General features: G+C 33.4%; 1 protein-coding gene across 1 annotated transcript in view; it reads right to left on the reverse strand.

Moving 5' to 3' along the window:
• BAZ2B (bromodomain adjacent to zinc finger domain 2B) overlaps positions 1–13627 on the reverse strand; it is a 353975-nt gene that overhangs the window by 67333 nt on the left and 273015 nt on the right. The window contains exons 15-21 of the mRNA XM_036743221.1: positions 13026–13118; positions 12835–12896; positions 8102–8167; positions 6035–6100; positions 4176–4220; positions 3904–3930; positions 2556–2621 (exon numbers count right to left, since the gene is read on the reverse strand). Coding sequence (XP_036599116.1) covers positions 2556–2621; positions 3904–3930; positions 4176–4220; positions 6035–6100; positions 8102–8167; positions 12835–12896; positions 13026–13118 — 425 coding nt within the window. The remainder of the gene's footprint in view (positions 1–2555; positions 2622–3903; positions 3931–4175; positions 4221–6034; positions 6101–8101; positions 8168–12834; positions 12897–13025; positions 13119–13627) is intronic.

Here is a 13627-nt window from a genome sequence, read left to right on the forward strand (position 1 = left end):
CATACTCATCATCTTTCCATGTAGGTGGAAGCTAATTTCTTGGTGTTTGTGATGGCATATGGACAAAATGAGGACAATATTGGCATAAGGCTTGAATCAATTTGTGGTATGAATCAGAAAGAATGATGAGTTTGAGCTCCCGGTTCTGAACACCTGGGAAGTCAAGAGACCCAGAGATTGGAAATGAGTATAATTAGTGTCAAGTAGTGAAGCACTTATGAGTGTAAATAGGTTCCTGTCAATGGGCTTGACAGATAATTTTCCACTGTAGGAAGGAAGGGAGAGAACAGAAGGATAAGGGGCACCTGAACCTAGGGAAAGGCCACCACTGAAAGGAAGATGGGTGAAGAAAGGCAAAGAAGATGAAAGCAACAAAAGGCCATGAGAAGCAGAGCAAACAGAAATGCTGCTTCACAATTGTGACTAAGCTTAACACGATAAGTGTTCAGATATCTTGATTTGGATGGTAAATTCTGGAGGATAGGAGCTATGCTTATTACTCAAGTCATCATCTATCAACAAATAGCATGTAATTTAATAAATGCTAAATGACTCAATTTTATTTTCTGCAATAATAACTTAAATACAAGTTGGTTCTCAGGAAAAGAGTTGTGCTTTCGACCCAGTATATTCAGCAGAAGGTCCTTAATAATTTATCCAAATAGCTTAGGTCTCTCAGTATAAATGATTGTTAAGGTGGGGGAAAAAGTGACTCATAAATAAAAAGAAGTAGCCTTTTTAAACTAATGAATTCATATGCATGACTTTTTTTTAAAATTTGGCCACAAAACCATCCCAAAGTCACATTTACTGAAAATATTTTGGCTGCTACAAGGCATTTTTATATACATCACAATCTTGGGAAGTGAAAGATCTGGGGGGAAAGTTCTGACAGTTTTCATTAGTCAAACAAATAATTAAAAAAAAAACAACGATTTTGAAAATGTGACCCAATGGACTATGAAATGTTAGCCTGAGAAATCAGTGAGCAGGTCTTACCTAATTTGTAGTAAGAGACTATCTGTATTTTTATTTCTGGCATAAATAATGATGATATTCAAAATTGATGCCTTTAAAAAGCATTTAATGACATTTTAATTAACTTTGATGAGGTGGTGTTGTTATTGTTAAACAACTGCTACAAAAGCCCATTTAAAAAGACTTATAACAGTCTCCCAGTTACACTACCACTGTGAATTATGGAACACAACAATGGTAGAACTAAAATAATGAATGACTCTGCAATGGAAAGATGCATGCTGGGCATTAGCAGGTTGAAGTCTATAACTAATAACAACTTGCATATAAAAAGATTAAGGATACATATGACCTATCGTGTATTAAGAATTTAACAGACAACCCAGGTAGTATATTGCTATTCTTGGTATAATCGAAAAACAACTAGAACAAGAAGGAAAGGTTTACAATGCATTATGGAAGGTTAATCACAAAACATGGATGATCCATGCACAAGATGACAAGATGGGAAGAGATTATGATCTGCATCAGTATAGCAAGTACCCATAAAGAGAAAATCAGTTATTATCTTAGGTATTCTAAATAAAATGCTGGGCAAGTATAGATGGTCTATTTATATATTATTGTTTTTTCTTTACCCCAACTGAAGAAATATACAGACACAATAAATTTAAGAAATTCTTTCTTAAATACTTTCCTCCTAGTTAGACTATAAGGGAAAGCTGAGTGCCACAGAATTGAGGTTTTGGAATTGTGGTGCTGGAGAAGACTTTTGAGAGTCTCTTGGAGAACAAGGAGGTCAAATCATACAACACTTAAAGAAATTAATTCAGGCTATTCACTGCAAGGTCAAATACTGAAGCCTAAATATTTTAAATAATTTAAATACTTAAAAATTTTGGCCACATAATAAGAAGATAGGACTTATTTGAAAAGATCCTGATGTTGGGAAAGATTGAAGGAAAAAGCAAAAAGGAAAGGATGAGATGGACAGACAGTATCATGAAAACAACGAAACATGGACCAGGCATGCTATGGTTCCTGAGATCATGAAGAGTAGGACATGACTGAATAACTAAACAACAACAAAGTAAGTTTATGCTTATCACAGAATACTCATAAACTACTGCCTAACCTATGCCTAATTTGTGTGATGTTTTGTATAGCATGATTATTTCAGGTTATTCTACTAATAGCAAAAATTAACCTAAGTAAATTGTTTTTTAATCATGAATATATCAGAAGACCAGTCTACTAGCAATTTAGACTTGGATACATATTATCTTTTAAGAACTCTAGCCACTGGGCTTAACATCTCACTCTCATCCAAACAAATTGTAATAGTTCTAAAAAAGAAATGTAAATGTGAGCCAGAAAAGCAAAACAAAAACTAATACATTGTGGGAGCCTTCCCATGCCCTTTTGTATTCTAAAATTCAGTTACTATCTCCACCTTTCAGTATGCTTGTGGAACTGGCGAATCAGGCACAACTTTATTTCAATGTAACATCTATTTCACAGATTTAAAAAAAAAAACCCTTAAACTGCAAGGAATTTTTTCATCCATATGCACTTACTTCTGCTTTTTTACGAGCTTCCATAGCTTTCATAAGCATCATATGTTGTCGTCGTCTTTCTCTTTCCTATTAGAGCAGATAAAATTAGGAAAAAACCTCAACCACAGTTAGCAATATGATTTGTAATTTTAAACTTGGTAGAGCATGTTTAGCATTAATAGACAAGTCATGGTAAATACTAAATAGAAGACAAGAATGGCCAAGTCTGTGCATGTTTTAGTTCAGGTTTAGAAAGCAAATACAAGAACAATCAAAAGCAAAAAGGTAAAGCAATGAACATGGAGACAGTGTAAAACATAAGCATACAGGATTTACTTATGGTCAGTTGTGATGCTCCTTCCAAAGCTGGCAGAATGAAAAGCATAATGGTTGGCTGGAACAGGTCAGTTACCTTACATCTGCTATTCGAAAGCCTGCAGGTACTTACATATTGCCAATTAAACAGAAGGCTGGACTTCTGGTCATTTTTGAGAGCAGATATAAGATGATATGTGATCATTTCAATTTTGTGGTTTTAGAGAGATGATAATTGTCTTTGAGTAGCAAAATCTAATTTGTAAAGCCAATAAGGCACCAACAAATTAGAATGCTGAATTTTCTCAGTTTTTATAGCAATTTAATTACACTAGTCACAGTTTATACACAAACATGAATGGAAGAGGATTTTCTTATTTACTGATGTCTGTCCCTTGGTGCACTACATAAGGTGACAAATGCTGCACCAGGGGCTCTGTTGGTAATCATTAAGTGGAACCTGAGCTACAAGTAATAAAACATTAAAATGAAGTTTGCCCCAGTGGAATTTGAAAGTCTGGTTTTATTTCCAGATCAAAATACTATACATTTTTATGGTAACTAATCAAAAATTTTATCCAAAATTTAAATTCCCTTCCCACAGAAGGGATGTATTTCATATAACTTAGCTAAACAAATTTATCTGCAAAATTAGGTCTTAGAAGTGATATAAATTTCATAACCTCCCATCAAGCTGTATCCAAAATTCCCATTGCTTTTAATGGCAGTTTTGCATCTAGGATGATGGGAGAATATGGTTCATAGTAACTGAATACTTAATTTTACAAGAGGTCCAACTTTATATAATGACATCAGTAATATAGATTTCTCATTAGCAGCCTCATAAATGGATTCAATTTATAAACATTTGAGACAAGTCATACTTTCTTTATAGACAGACAAGCAGATGTATGCAATGCACTGTGCTGTAAAGCCATGCAGCAGTATGTAATATGACAGCAGCCAGTGCTACACTTTATGCATTGCTATGACAACCATATCACAACCAAATCACAATGCGGTGTTAGATGTACAAAAATAAACATACCCATACCATATCTAGTCTATGCCTCTCCAACTCCTGGTAGAAAGAGTTGGCACAACATTATGAAACAGAAATCACAAAGTCATAAAACCATTTTATAATTCCCAAAAGACCCCAATACCAAAGCAGGCAATACACTGTAAGATAAAGAAAAAAAAACTTAGGCAGGAATTTTATCAGAAATTTTTAAAGAAAATATTTTGAAGATTTTCCCCAAATAGCTCAAGAAGTAGTTAAAAATTAGCATTTGCAACAGTTGGGCTAACTGCATGTATACAGACCTGATGCTTCAAAAGTACAGCTTGTTGTCTTCTCATTTCTTTTTCCTTAAAAATAAGAAAAAAAGTGTAATATGCAAGTGTCACCCAGAACATTTTAGAAAACACTGAAAGCAGTATTATTTATGTTTGACTTCTCTCACTTGAATAAAAATTATATGACCTAGAAAAAGAGTCATTAATGTCCTTTATTACCCTGCATTAAGATGACATGTCCCAATATCAATCCTCAATAGCATATTTACTAAAGTAACTTTCCAGAATCTAAGGACATCCCATATACAACTCTTTGGTAGTAATGAAACTATCAGTTATATTCTTTAGCAAGGTGATAAATGAAACACCTGTTAGGGGCCAGGACTCAAATCTGGGTCTATTCAAAATGATGAAGGCTTTTTATTCTTTGACAGACTGAGATCGAAGCAAACATGATTAGTAGCATTTATTTGAATCTCCAAACATAATGATACCATAATAGTTTTCAATGTTAGTTGTTTAAAGTGAGAAGCACATAGGATCACAGGCTCTAGGGCTAGAAGGGAACTCATCTGTAATTTAGTCCATCCTCTTTCATTTTACAGGAGAGGAAGCTGATTTCCCAACAGATGAAGTGACTTGCCCAAAGTGACACAAAGCGGTAAGAAGTGGAGTCAGTGGAATCCAATTTCACTGATGCCAAAGCCACTGCCCTTCCCATTCTACTCCTCTTTCCAAAGGCCAGGGTGAGTGACAGTATGGGCTCCAACCCACATTCCCAAAACTCTTTACTTAATTGAAATTAGGTAAAAGAAAAGAATGAAGCAACATAAGGTGAAAAGTCTGAGAGAGAGATATGAAAGAGGAAAAAGGCAGTACCATTCACTTCCCTCTAGTGACGGTCACCAGCACATATAGGCTGATCATAAAAGTACATAGGAATTTTAGAATTTTTTAGCACCAGTTGGTAGAACTACCACTTCTTCCCTTCTATGTTCAGCTTCCTGCTAGAGTCACTCTTCTACTACTAGGAGCACCATTTTGCAGGACCTCCAAATTGACATTCGTCAAACCCCGTAGACAACTATTTTTCTACATGATACCATGCAAATATAACCAAACAGCCCCAATATATAAAAAGGTGGTAATTCCTAATTAGTAACTGCTGTTATCAATGGCTTGGTGCACTGTCAAAGAAATATTAAAAACTCACATTTATATAGTGCTTTAAGGTTTACAAAGCACTATCATAACAACTCTGGGGGACAGGTAATGCCTAAGTTCTTATGTATGTCCTTTTAACATATGAGAAAGATTAGGCTCAGATAGGTTAAACGATTTGCCCTTGGGCACATATCTAGTGACTGTCAGAACCCTCATTTGAACCTGGGCTACCTAACTCTTTCCCAGGATTTTTTTTACTACCCTGTGGGGATATAGTTAGGTAATTTTAAATAAATGAAAATGTTGGTCAAGATTCTGGTTTGTTCCTGGTTTGGTCACTAAGACATAAAGAACACTAATAAGTAAGGGGAAAGCAAGACAGGGTCGGGGTAGGGGACAGATTGTAACATACAATGCAATGAAGAAAATGAAATTTGGGGCGGCACTTGGCCCAAATAAATTTGTTCACAGGTTTTATATAGTAGTTCGTATTGAAAATAAATGTCTACTTTTGCTCAAACCAAGCATCAGACAAAGCACGTACGACAAAAACATTTATGTTACTATAGGCAGAAACATACATATAATCCACACATTACAGGTTTGCTAAACATTTTCAGAGAAGTTTGAGAACGACAATTCTCATAAATTTACATATCATAAACAATCACATGGTTTTTATTTTTCAAAAAATAAAAACTCTGATGCTCAGCTAAACTAACCTTTATTCGTTTCTCGGCCTCCAATAATTTGGCATTTGCCGCTTCTTCCTTCTTTTTCTTTTTAGCCTGTGCATGCAAAACAGGTCTCAAAGTCATGCAACAGCACCACTATAACTTGAAAATAATCTTAGAATCGAAAGGAAGCTATATGCCTCACAAGGTGCAAAACAATACATGACACATGATATTATAACAGAGTTTTTCACCGATATACATTAGAAAGATTTGTTTCAACTTGTAATTTGGAATTTACACATTTAAAATGTATTTCCTCCAGTAAAGTGTGACACAGAAACAATCTTGTGAACTCCAAGACCACGTGAGTGGAGTGAAAGCTTTGGCAGGTCCCACTAAAATGGCAAGACTTCAAGGATGAGCCAACCACACTCTATGGCTGTCTTCTGATGACCAACCTCATGAAGTCTAAAGATTATTTTTTCTAAAGAAATTTATGAAACAGGTAGTAAGTGGTGGAGAAGACTGAAATCTGCATTGAGGTAATTTATATAAAGCACTTTGCAAACCTTAAGGCACTATATAAATGTTATCTCTTATTATTATTAGGAAAGTAAGTACCACGTGAACAAAATTATAGTTCCTTTATATAACAAACTATACTTATTTTATTTAGAGCCATATAGTAAAGAACTAAAATATACCAAAAATTCTTAAAGCAAAAATTTCTAAATTAAGAATAAAAAGCTTTTTAATTTATCTATTCAAGGTTAAGTTTTATAATTAGTTTATGTTGTTTTTAAGTCTTAAAAAAAGTAACAACTCAATGCATGTAAATAATGTGTGTAAAGAGCTTTGCAGGTCTTAAATCACTATATAAGGTGTGCTGATATCATCATTATAATTGGCAACTTTCCATTTATTTGGATTTCAATATTTAGCATTATCCATTTGATATATTTTAACATCTATGGAATTACAGATCAGAAATATCTGAAACTGAAAACATAATTTTAAAATTTCCTATACCTGAAACAAGGTTAAATTATAAATAGTTTTTCCATTTTACAGGAACTGTTAAATTTCTTTAAACATGCAGTTTTGGTTATCAAGATAATGTAAACAACAGCTTTAAACTCAACTTTTAAAATATTCACTATTTTTAACCCATCGTTTCAAAAATAATTGCTAAATTAGAAGTAAACTAGACCATATAGTTAGATAAATATGGACTAAATTGATATTTCTAAATGAAAATGTATAATAGAATTAAACTTTGCTATCTGTGACACTCTGGAAAAATGAGTCATTCTAGATGTCTGAGTTCTGTTGAGGGTTTACCCCTTTGGACATTACAATTTGTTTTATTTTAATCACTTTGGAAGGAAATCTCTCTTAAACACATTATATATTTTCCCTTCCCTCCAAAATAGAGAATAACGAGTATCATTTAACCTTTTCTTATGTACTCATATTTAATATTATGAATATCAATGAGGAAATCTACTGTAGTATTGTAGGCACTGGTAGCCAGTTTGGTTGTTTAAGCTGTTTTGTTTCTGGTTTTGTTTTTCCCTTAAATTAAATGGCCCCCAATATTATCCTTTTTGAGTTCTTGCACAATTCTTTTTTTGTTTTTTTTAGAAACTTTACGTCCTTTTTCATTGCTGTCACCTATCCTGAAATTTCACTGTTGTCATTGTAATTGACAACCCATCTCCAACGTCAAGTTAACTACTTTTAATTGCCTCTGTGCTTCCTGAAAATCCGATAAACAGACTTATTACTGGTATCATTTGTATTTTTGCAATAACAAGTAGATTTTAAGTGTGTTACTAAGGGACTTCCCTACTGAGTACAAACCACATGAACTTTGTGTCTTTTATTTCAGCTGCTCAAAGGTTTTTTATGCTTGTTTCTTCATTCTCTAACATGATCTGTGTGGATGAGGTTGACTTGGGAGATGTTATTATATATGACTAGAAGCTTAAGAGCATTTTGAAGGACAGACTGAATTAGACTTCTGACAAAACATGCAACTATGATTTTTGCTCATAAAAATTTTGAGAAGTATGAATAAGTTCTTAATTGTATTAAATCTGAAATTTCTACCTCTAGAATTTGCTGGGCTCGAAGTTCTTTTTCCATTCTGATTTGCTGTATTCTCTTAATTTTCTCCTGTAGGGAATTTTTTAAATATTTAAGATATTAAAATGACATTAAAATCAGCAAAAAACTGTTTAGACAGACTAATCCATGTTTAAATAGATTTTAAAGTTCACATTTTTTTAAAATAGCTTAAGTAGATGGAAAATATACACTTTAACCATATACGCTTTAATCCATACACACAATTCTACATTTTACACTACTAAAGGATAACGTTTCCAAAATTGTTTATATAAAGTAAACAATTATCTGCATAAAGTTTAACGAAAAATTATAAAATATTGAGTGCCTACTACATGCAAGGCACTATTCAATCAATCCATAAATCAATTAATAAGCATTTATTAAGCACCTACTATGTCCCAGGCACTGAGGATACAAAGACAAAAATGAAACAATCCTTGCTATTCAAGGTGCTTTAGAGTACACAAAAATGAAGCAGTCATGGCCCCTGCCCTCAAGGAACTTATAATCTAGTAGTGGAAATAAAACATGTAAAGAAATAAATTTGACAGAACACAGTAAGTGCCAGAGGAAACATTCAAGCAAAATACTACACACAGTTGACAATTTTTTGTAAGTATATGCAGTAATAAGAAAGATAAAAGTAAAAGAGAGACAACAAGGAATAATACAAAGAGGAATATACCATGCATCAGGAAAGCTGAGTTCTCATCCTGGATCTGTTATTAACAGTGTAACCTTCATCAAGTAAATTCTCTAGACCTCAGTTTTCTCATCTGTAAAATAATGCCTGCCCTGTTTCACTGGGATGTTGTGAGGATCAAATCAAAAATATTTTTTAAAAGTGTAAAGCTGTGTACAAATATAAGGGACTATGAAAGATAATTTCCATAAATTTTGTTTCTACTTGATAAATAAAATGTCTTTAAATCTAATTACTGATCATTAACCAATTTCTGAAACTAACTGAAAATTCATTAAACAGAAACTAATGTTCCGTGAAAATGTACATACATTAAATTTGCATGTTCAACTCCTATACTAATTATATTCTTTATTACATTTATTTTTTTTATTAAATTGTAAGGACTTTCTATTTTGGGATTCAAAGGAATATATGTGAAATTATATACATGCATATGTATGTATATAAAATCATCAACAATGGCCTTCTAATAAGCACATCAAAAAAGATGTTGGAAATTCTGCCACTAGCCTTAGAATTTTAATTCTGAATAAACACCCATTTATATGCTAATATTCCACAAGGAAAAAGACAGATAAGAGTTAAATACAAAACTCATTGGTCTAGGAAGATTAGTGTCCAAAAAGGCATGATCTCCTCATTTGTGTGTATCATCATATTTCAGGCATGAAGATGATTTTATTAATGGTGATCACTATTTGAAAATGAAATGACAGATGCACCTCTAGTAGTCCTTCCAGTCTGTACACCTGGTTTGTGGCTCTAACATCAGTTTGCAAATATGAACCTTTATCTCCTGTTCTATCGAGAACCACCTTAACACCCACTGTTGTTCTTTTTAGAGAGGCACATGCATATTGTATATTTTGAAACCATCCTTCCATGTGACTCTGCCTGATCTGCTTCTGGTTTCTTCACCACATTTGTACAGTAACTATCGTGGTGCATGGCTGTATTTTGTTTTCTGCAGAAATCTAGAGGAGTAGATTTGTATTTCACCAATTAATCTTTAGAAGCTGACAGGTTGTCTACATCCCAAGGCCTTAGTGTGGTGATCGTAACATCTTGTTCAAGGTTATGGCTTCTAGATGTAAAGGATTTGTATCTGGATAGGCAAAGACTCTCTGGACTACATGTGCCAGAATGCTTTCCCACAACAAGCATTAGAACACTCACTGACTAGGAAAAGATGCCAAATATCATGTCTCAGAGGCTTTGAATGGGTATGCAATGTGGGGAATTCTTAGGATAGGTTTTAAGTTTTACTGATGCCTAATTATTTTTATATCAAAGTCATTTCCTGACATAATTCCTCCCCAATGAACCCTTAACTGTAACAAAGAAAAGAAGTAAAGGAAAATTAACAAACATAATAATATGCTTAACTTATATACAACATTCTATAGTTATAGACCCTCATTTCTCTCATAGGAAAGTGTATTTGATCATCCATTCTCTGGAATCAATATTGGTCATTCTATTTAGAGTCCAATTGCCTTTTTGTGTTATCATTTACAATACTGTAATTCTTGTAATTACTTCTATTATCAGTTAATAACAGTCATCCCATAATTCTCTGAATTTTTCATATTGCTTCATATTGTATAATTTATATACCACAATTTGTGCAGCCATTTCCCTACCAAAGGGGACTCACTTTATTTCTAGTTTTTGCCACTCCAAAAAAAAGAAAAAACAAAAACCAGTTCTATGAATATTTAGATACGAATAGGCCTTTTCCTTGTGTCTTTTATTTTCTTGAGGAAGATAAGATATCCAGAAGTGGAACTGAGTGAAGGATTTTTTTTAAGAGAGCTAGGAAGAGGCTAGAAGGTAATAGCTACTGCACCTACCATTTAAGGTAGGACTAGTACACACGGCAAAAACCAATAGCACCTGGTGGCAAGATGTGGCATTGTTATTACTTTCCTTTCAGGCAAGTCCAGACAAGAGATGTAAAACTCAAATAAAAATACATTGCTGCTGGCCCATATTAATATTATCATTTACATTTCTTTTATTAAAACGTTTACCAATTACATTTTAATCTAGTTCGGCCTGATGTTTGATGCCCTTGAAATAGACCATGCCAGTGCAGTGCCTCCCTAGGCAGCAGGAAGCTTTTGCCTTCAGGTGGGCTATGACCCTAAGAAAACACCCCAACTACATCAATCCTTCACAGTTCAAGACCTAATATTTCTCCAGATTTCTTACTACCCTTCAAGTGTAATTAATCTACCTTCACAGCCTCAAATCCCCCACTAGCTGTATTTTGCCATGCTGTTTAACGAAATGACTTTGGTCAAGTAAAAGAAAACATTGGAGGTTGGTTTATAAACTATGATTGCGAGTAAAAGCTGAACCAAAGAGTGCCTTAAACCTTTGGTAGCTTTCATAGAGCCCACGACTGAGGGCTCAGGCTACATGGATGATACCAATTAAATTTAATCTTAAAGAATATTAAACAAAACCACAATTCAGTTTGGAACATAATGCCAGGGTAACACCAAACTGTTTACCAGTTTCTCTAAGGAAAATAGGCAGCTAATATAGCAAAATTCACTAATGGTTTTAAGTTCTGTAATGCAAATGACAAAAAAGTACTGGTTTTATACAGGTTTCCTATTGGTAGGCAGGTGAGTAAACCAGAGACCTATGCTGTGTTCAGATTTCTCCTTCGTTCAGAACCAGTTCAGTTCTACCTGTCCAAAATGGTTCACAATTATTTGCAGAGTTGATACAATAGCCCTGTTATTAAAGGGCTTCTGGCAATAGTCCCCCACTTCAGCTTTATATTCCTGTAGGACAGAACTATGAGTGGTTTTGCAAACTTGATATTCCGTGTCCCACCCATTCTCACAAACTATCCCCTATGCCTCTCTAATCCTCATCTTCTTTCAAGCCTGGGTTCAGGTGCCAACTACTCTGTTGAGTCTTTCTTAATAACTCTTATTTCTCACTGTTCTCCCAATTTCCTCAAAATACTTTATATTTACTTATCTCCATACAGGCTGTTTCGATGTATAAAAAAGCAGCATAAAATGTGTCATCATCAAGACATATGACCCAAAAGGGAAGTGGACTAGTCATATAGAAAAACAAGGGAGGGGAGGGTAATGATAAAGGAAAGAATGAAAAACCCAATGTATGGTAATCATGCGCTCATCTCCCTTTTATTGCTAACACCTAATAAAAGGGACATGGGAAAATGTTTCATACAATCCTTTATTTACAAAGATGAAAACCTTGTCAATTATAATATTTTGCTTACACAAGGTTAGTTTGAAAGTTACCTCTTAACTTTATATAGAAAGGATATTATAGGAAGAAAGAACTCCAAATGTGCTAAAAGAAAGCCTTTTTTAACCCGGAGTGTTTCCAAGATTTTGTTTTTCTATTGTTGATGCCTTCTAAGCAACTCTAAAGGCACTTAGGCAATGAGACCAGAGCAAAAGATTTGACAATGATTTATACCCATATATTTTTTAAATTTTAGCTTTTCTTAATATCTTACAAGCTTATATCAGAAAAAAAAATTTTCACATAAAACTCTTAAGTGATAAAAACAATGCTAAAATAGTTATAAAACATCTGTTAGAATACCAATTAAAACCGTTTGGAAGCTAAAGTAAATCACACATCTTATAAGTAGCTACATCTGATTGTTTCTTCCATATTCAAGATTTGAATACAAACTCAAAATTCAATTAAATATTAAAGAGCTTTTAAATTAACATTTATTCTTAAATAACCATGACAGCAAACTTCTTATATCTCTCTTGTTTATCTGCAGCTATTTCTAAAAAATCAAATAAACAGAAATACTTGCCTTCAAAAAAGGAAACAAAATTTTGCTTAAAGAAATAAAAGGGTCTATAAATGTAAAATAATATGTAAAACATTAATCTTAGAAGTAGTTATTTATGAAATTTAAATGAAAAATCATACAAGCAGAATCAAAAACATGGCTTTCATTATGGAAAATTAATCGCGTGTCCAAACGTACCTGCTGTTTCATTATCTTAATCTGTTCCTTTTGCTTTCGTTTCTCTTCAGCCGCCATTATTGCTATGAGGGGAAAAAAAAAAGCCAAGGGCAGATGTCACCCAAAATGGAATAAAGCATTGAACCCTGCTATTAAGAAGTTCAATTCTGACAACTACAAAAATTCACAATCTTCTACAATTGATCAGTTACCTTGTTGCTTCTTTGCTTCTTTGGCAACTCGAGCCTGTTCCTGCTTCTGAAGTTTCCTCAAAAGCTTTATTTGCGCTGCTTGTCTTGCTATTTCTGAAAGATACAAAAAGGCAGAGCATATAAATGATAATTTCACACCACATCTAATTTGAATGGTCTCAAATAATTTTGCTTTTAATAAGGAGTATTTAATGAAAATGTCCAAATTTGTTTTGCACATCTACAATGATTTTTATGGGGTTTTCTTACACAATGAAATTATAACTGTCTTATTTCTGTGTTTGACAGGAAAAAATGTATACTCTAACAATAATGTGACAATAAGGATTTTAGAAACAGCATAAAGAAGAAATCCAGTTTACAACAACAAAGAAATTAAATATTTGGGGATTAATTTACCTTGACATACAAATAACCTTTATAAAACTGCTGGAAACGAAGGAAGAGCTAAACAATTGGAAGGTCATTCAACGTCCATGAACAAGCTAAGATTAACATAGTAAAGATGACAGTGTTCTCAAAAACTTAATTTATAGATAATGAAATAGCAATCACAATACGAATGAGTTTCTTTATAGATCTGGATAAAACCATAATATGAT

The sequence above is a fragment of the Trichosurus vulpecula genome, chromosome 2 (assembly GCF_011100635.1).
Source record: "Trichosurus vulpecula isolate mTriVul1 chromosome 2, mTriVul1.pri, whole genome shotgun sequence".
NCBI classification, from domain to species: Eukaryota; Metazoa; Chordata; class Mammalia; order Diprotodontia; family Phalangeridae; genus Trichosurus; species Trichosurus vulpecula.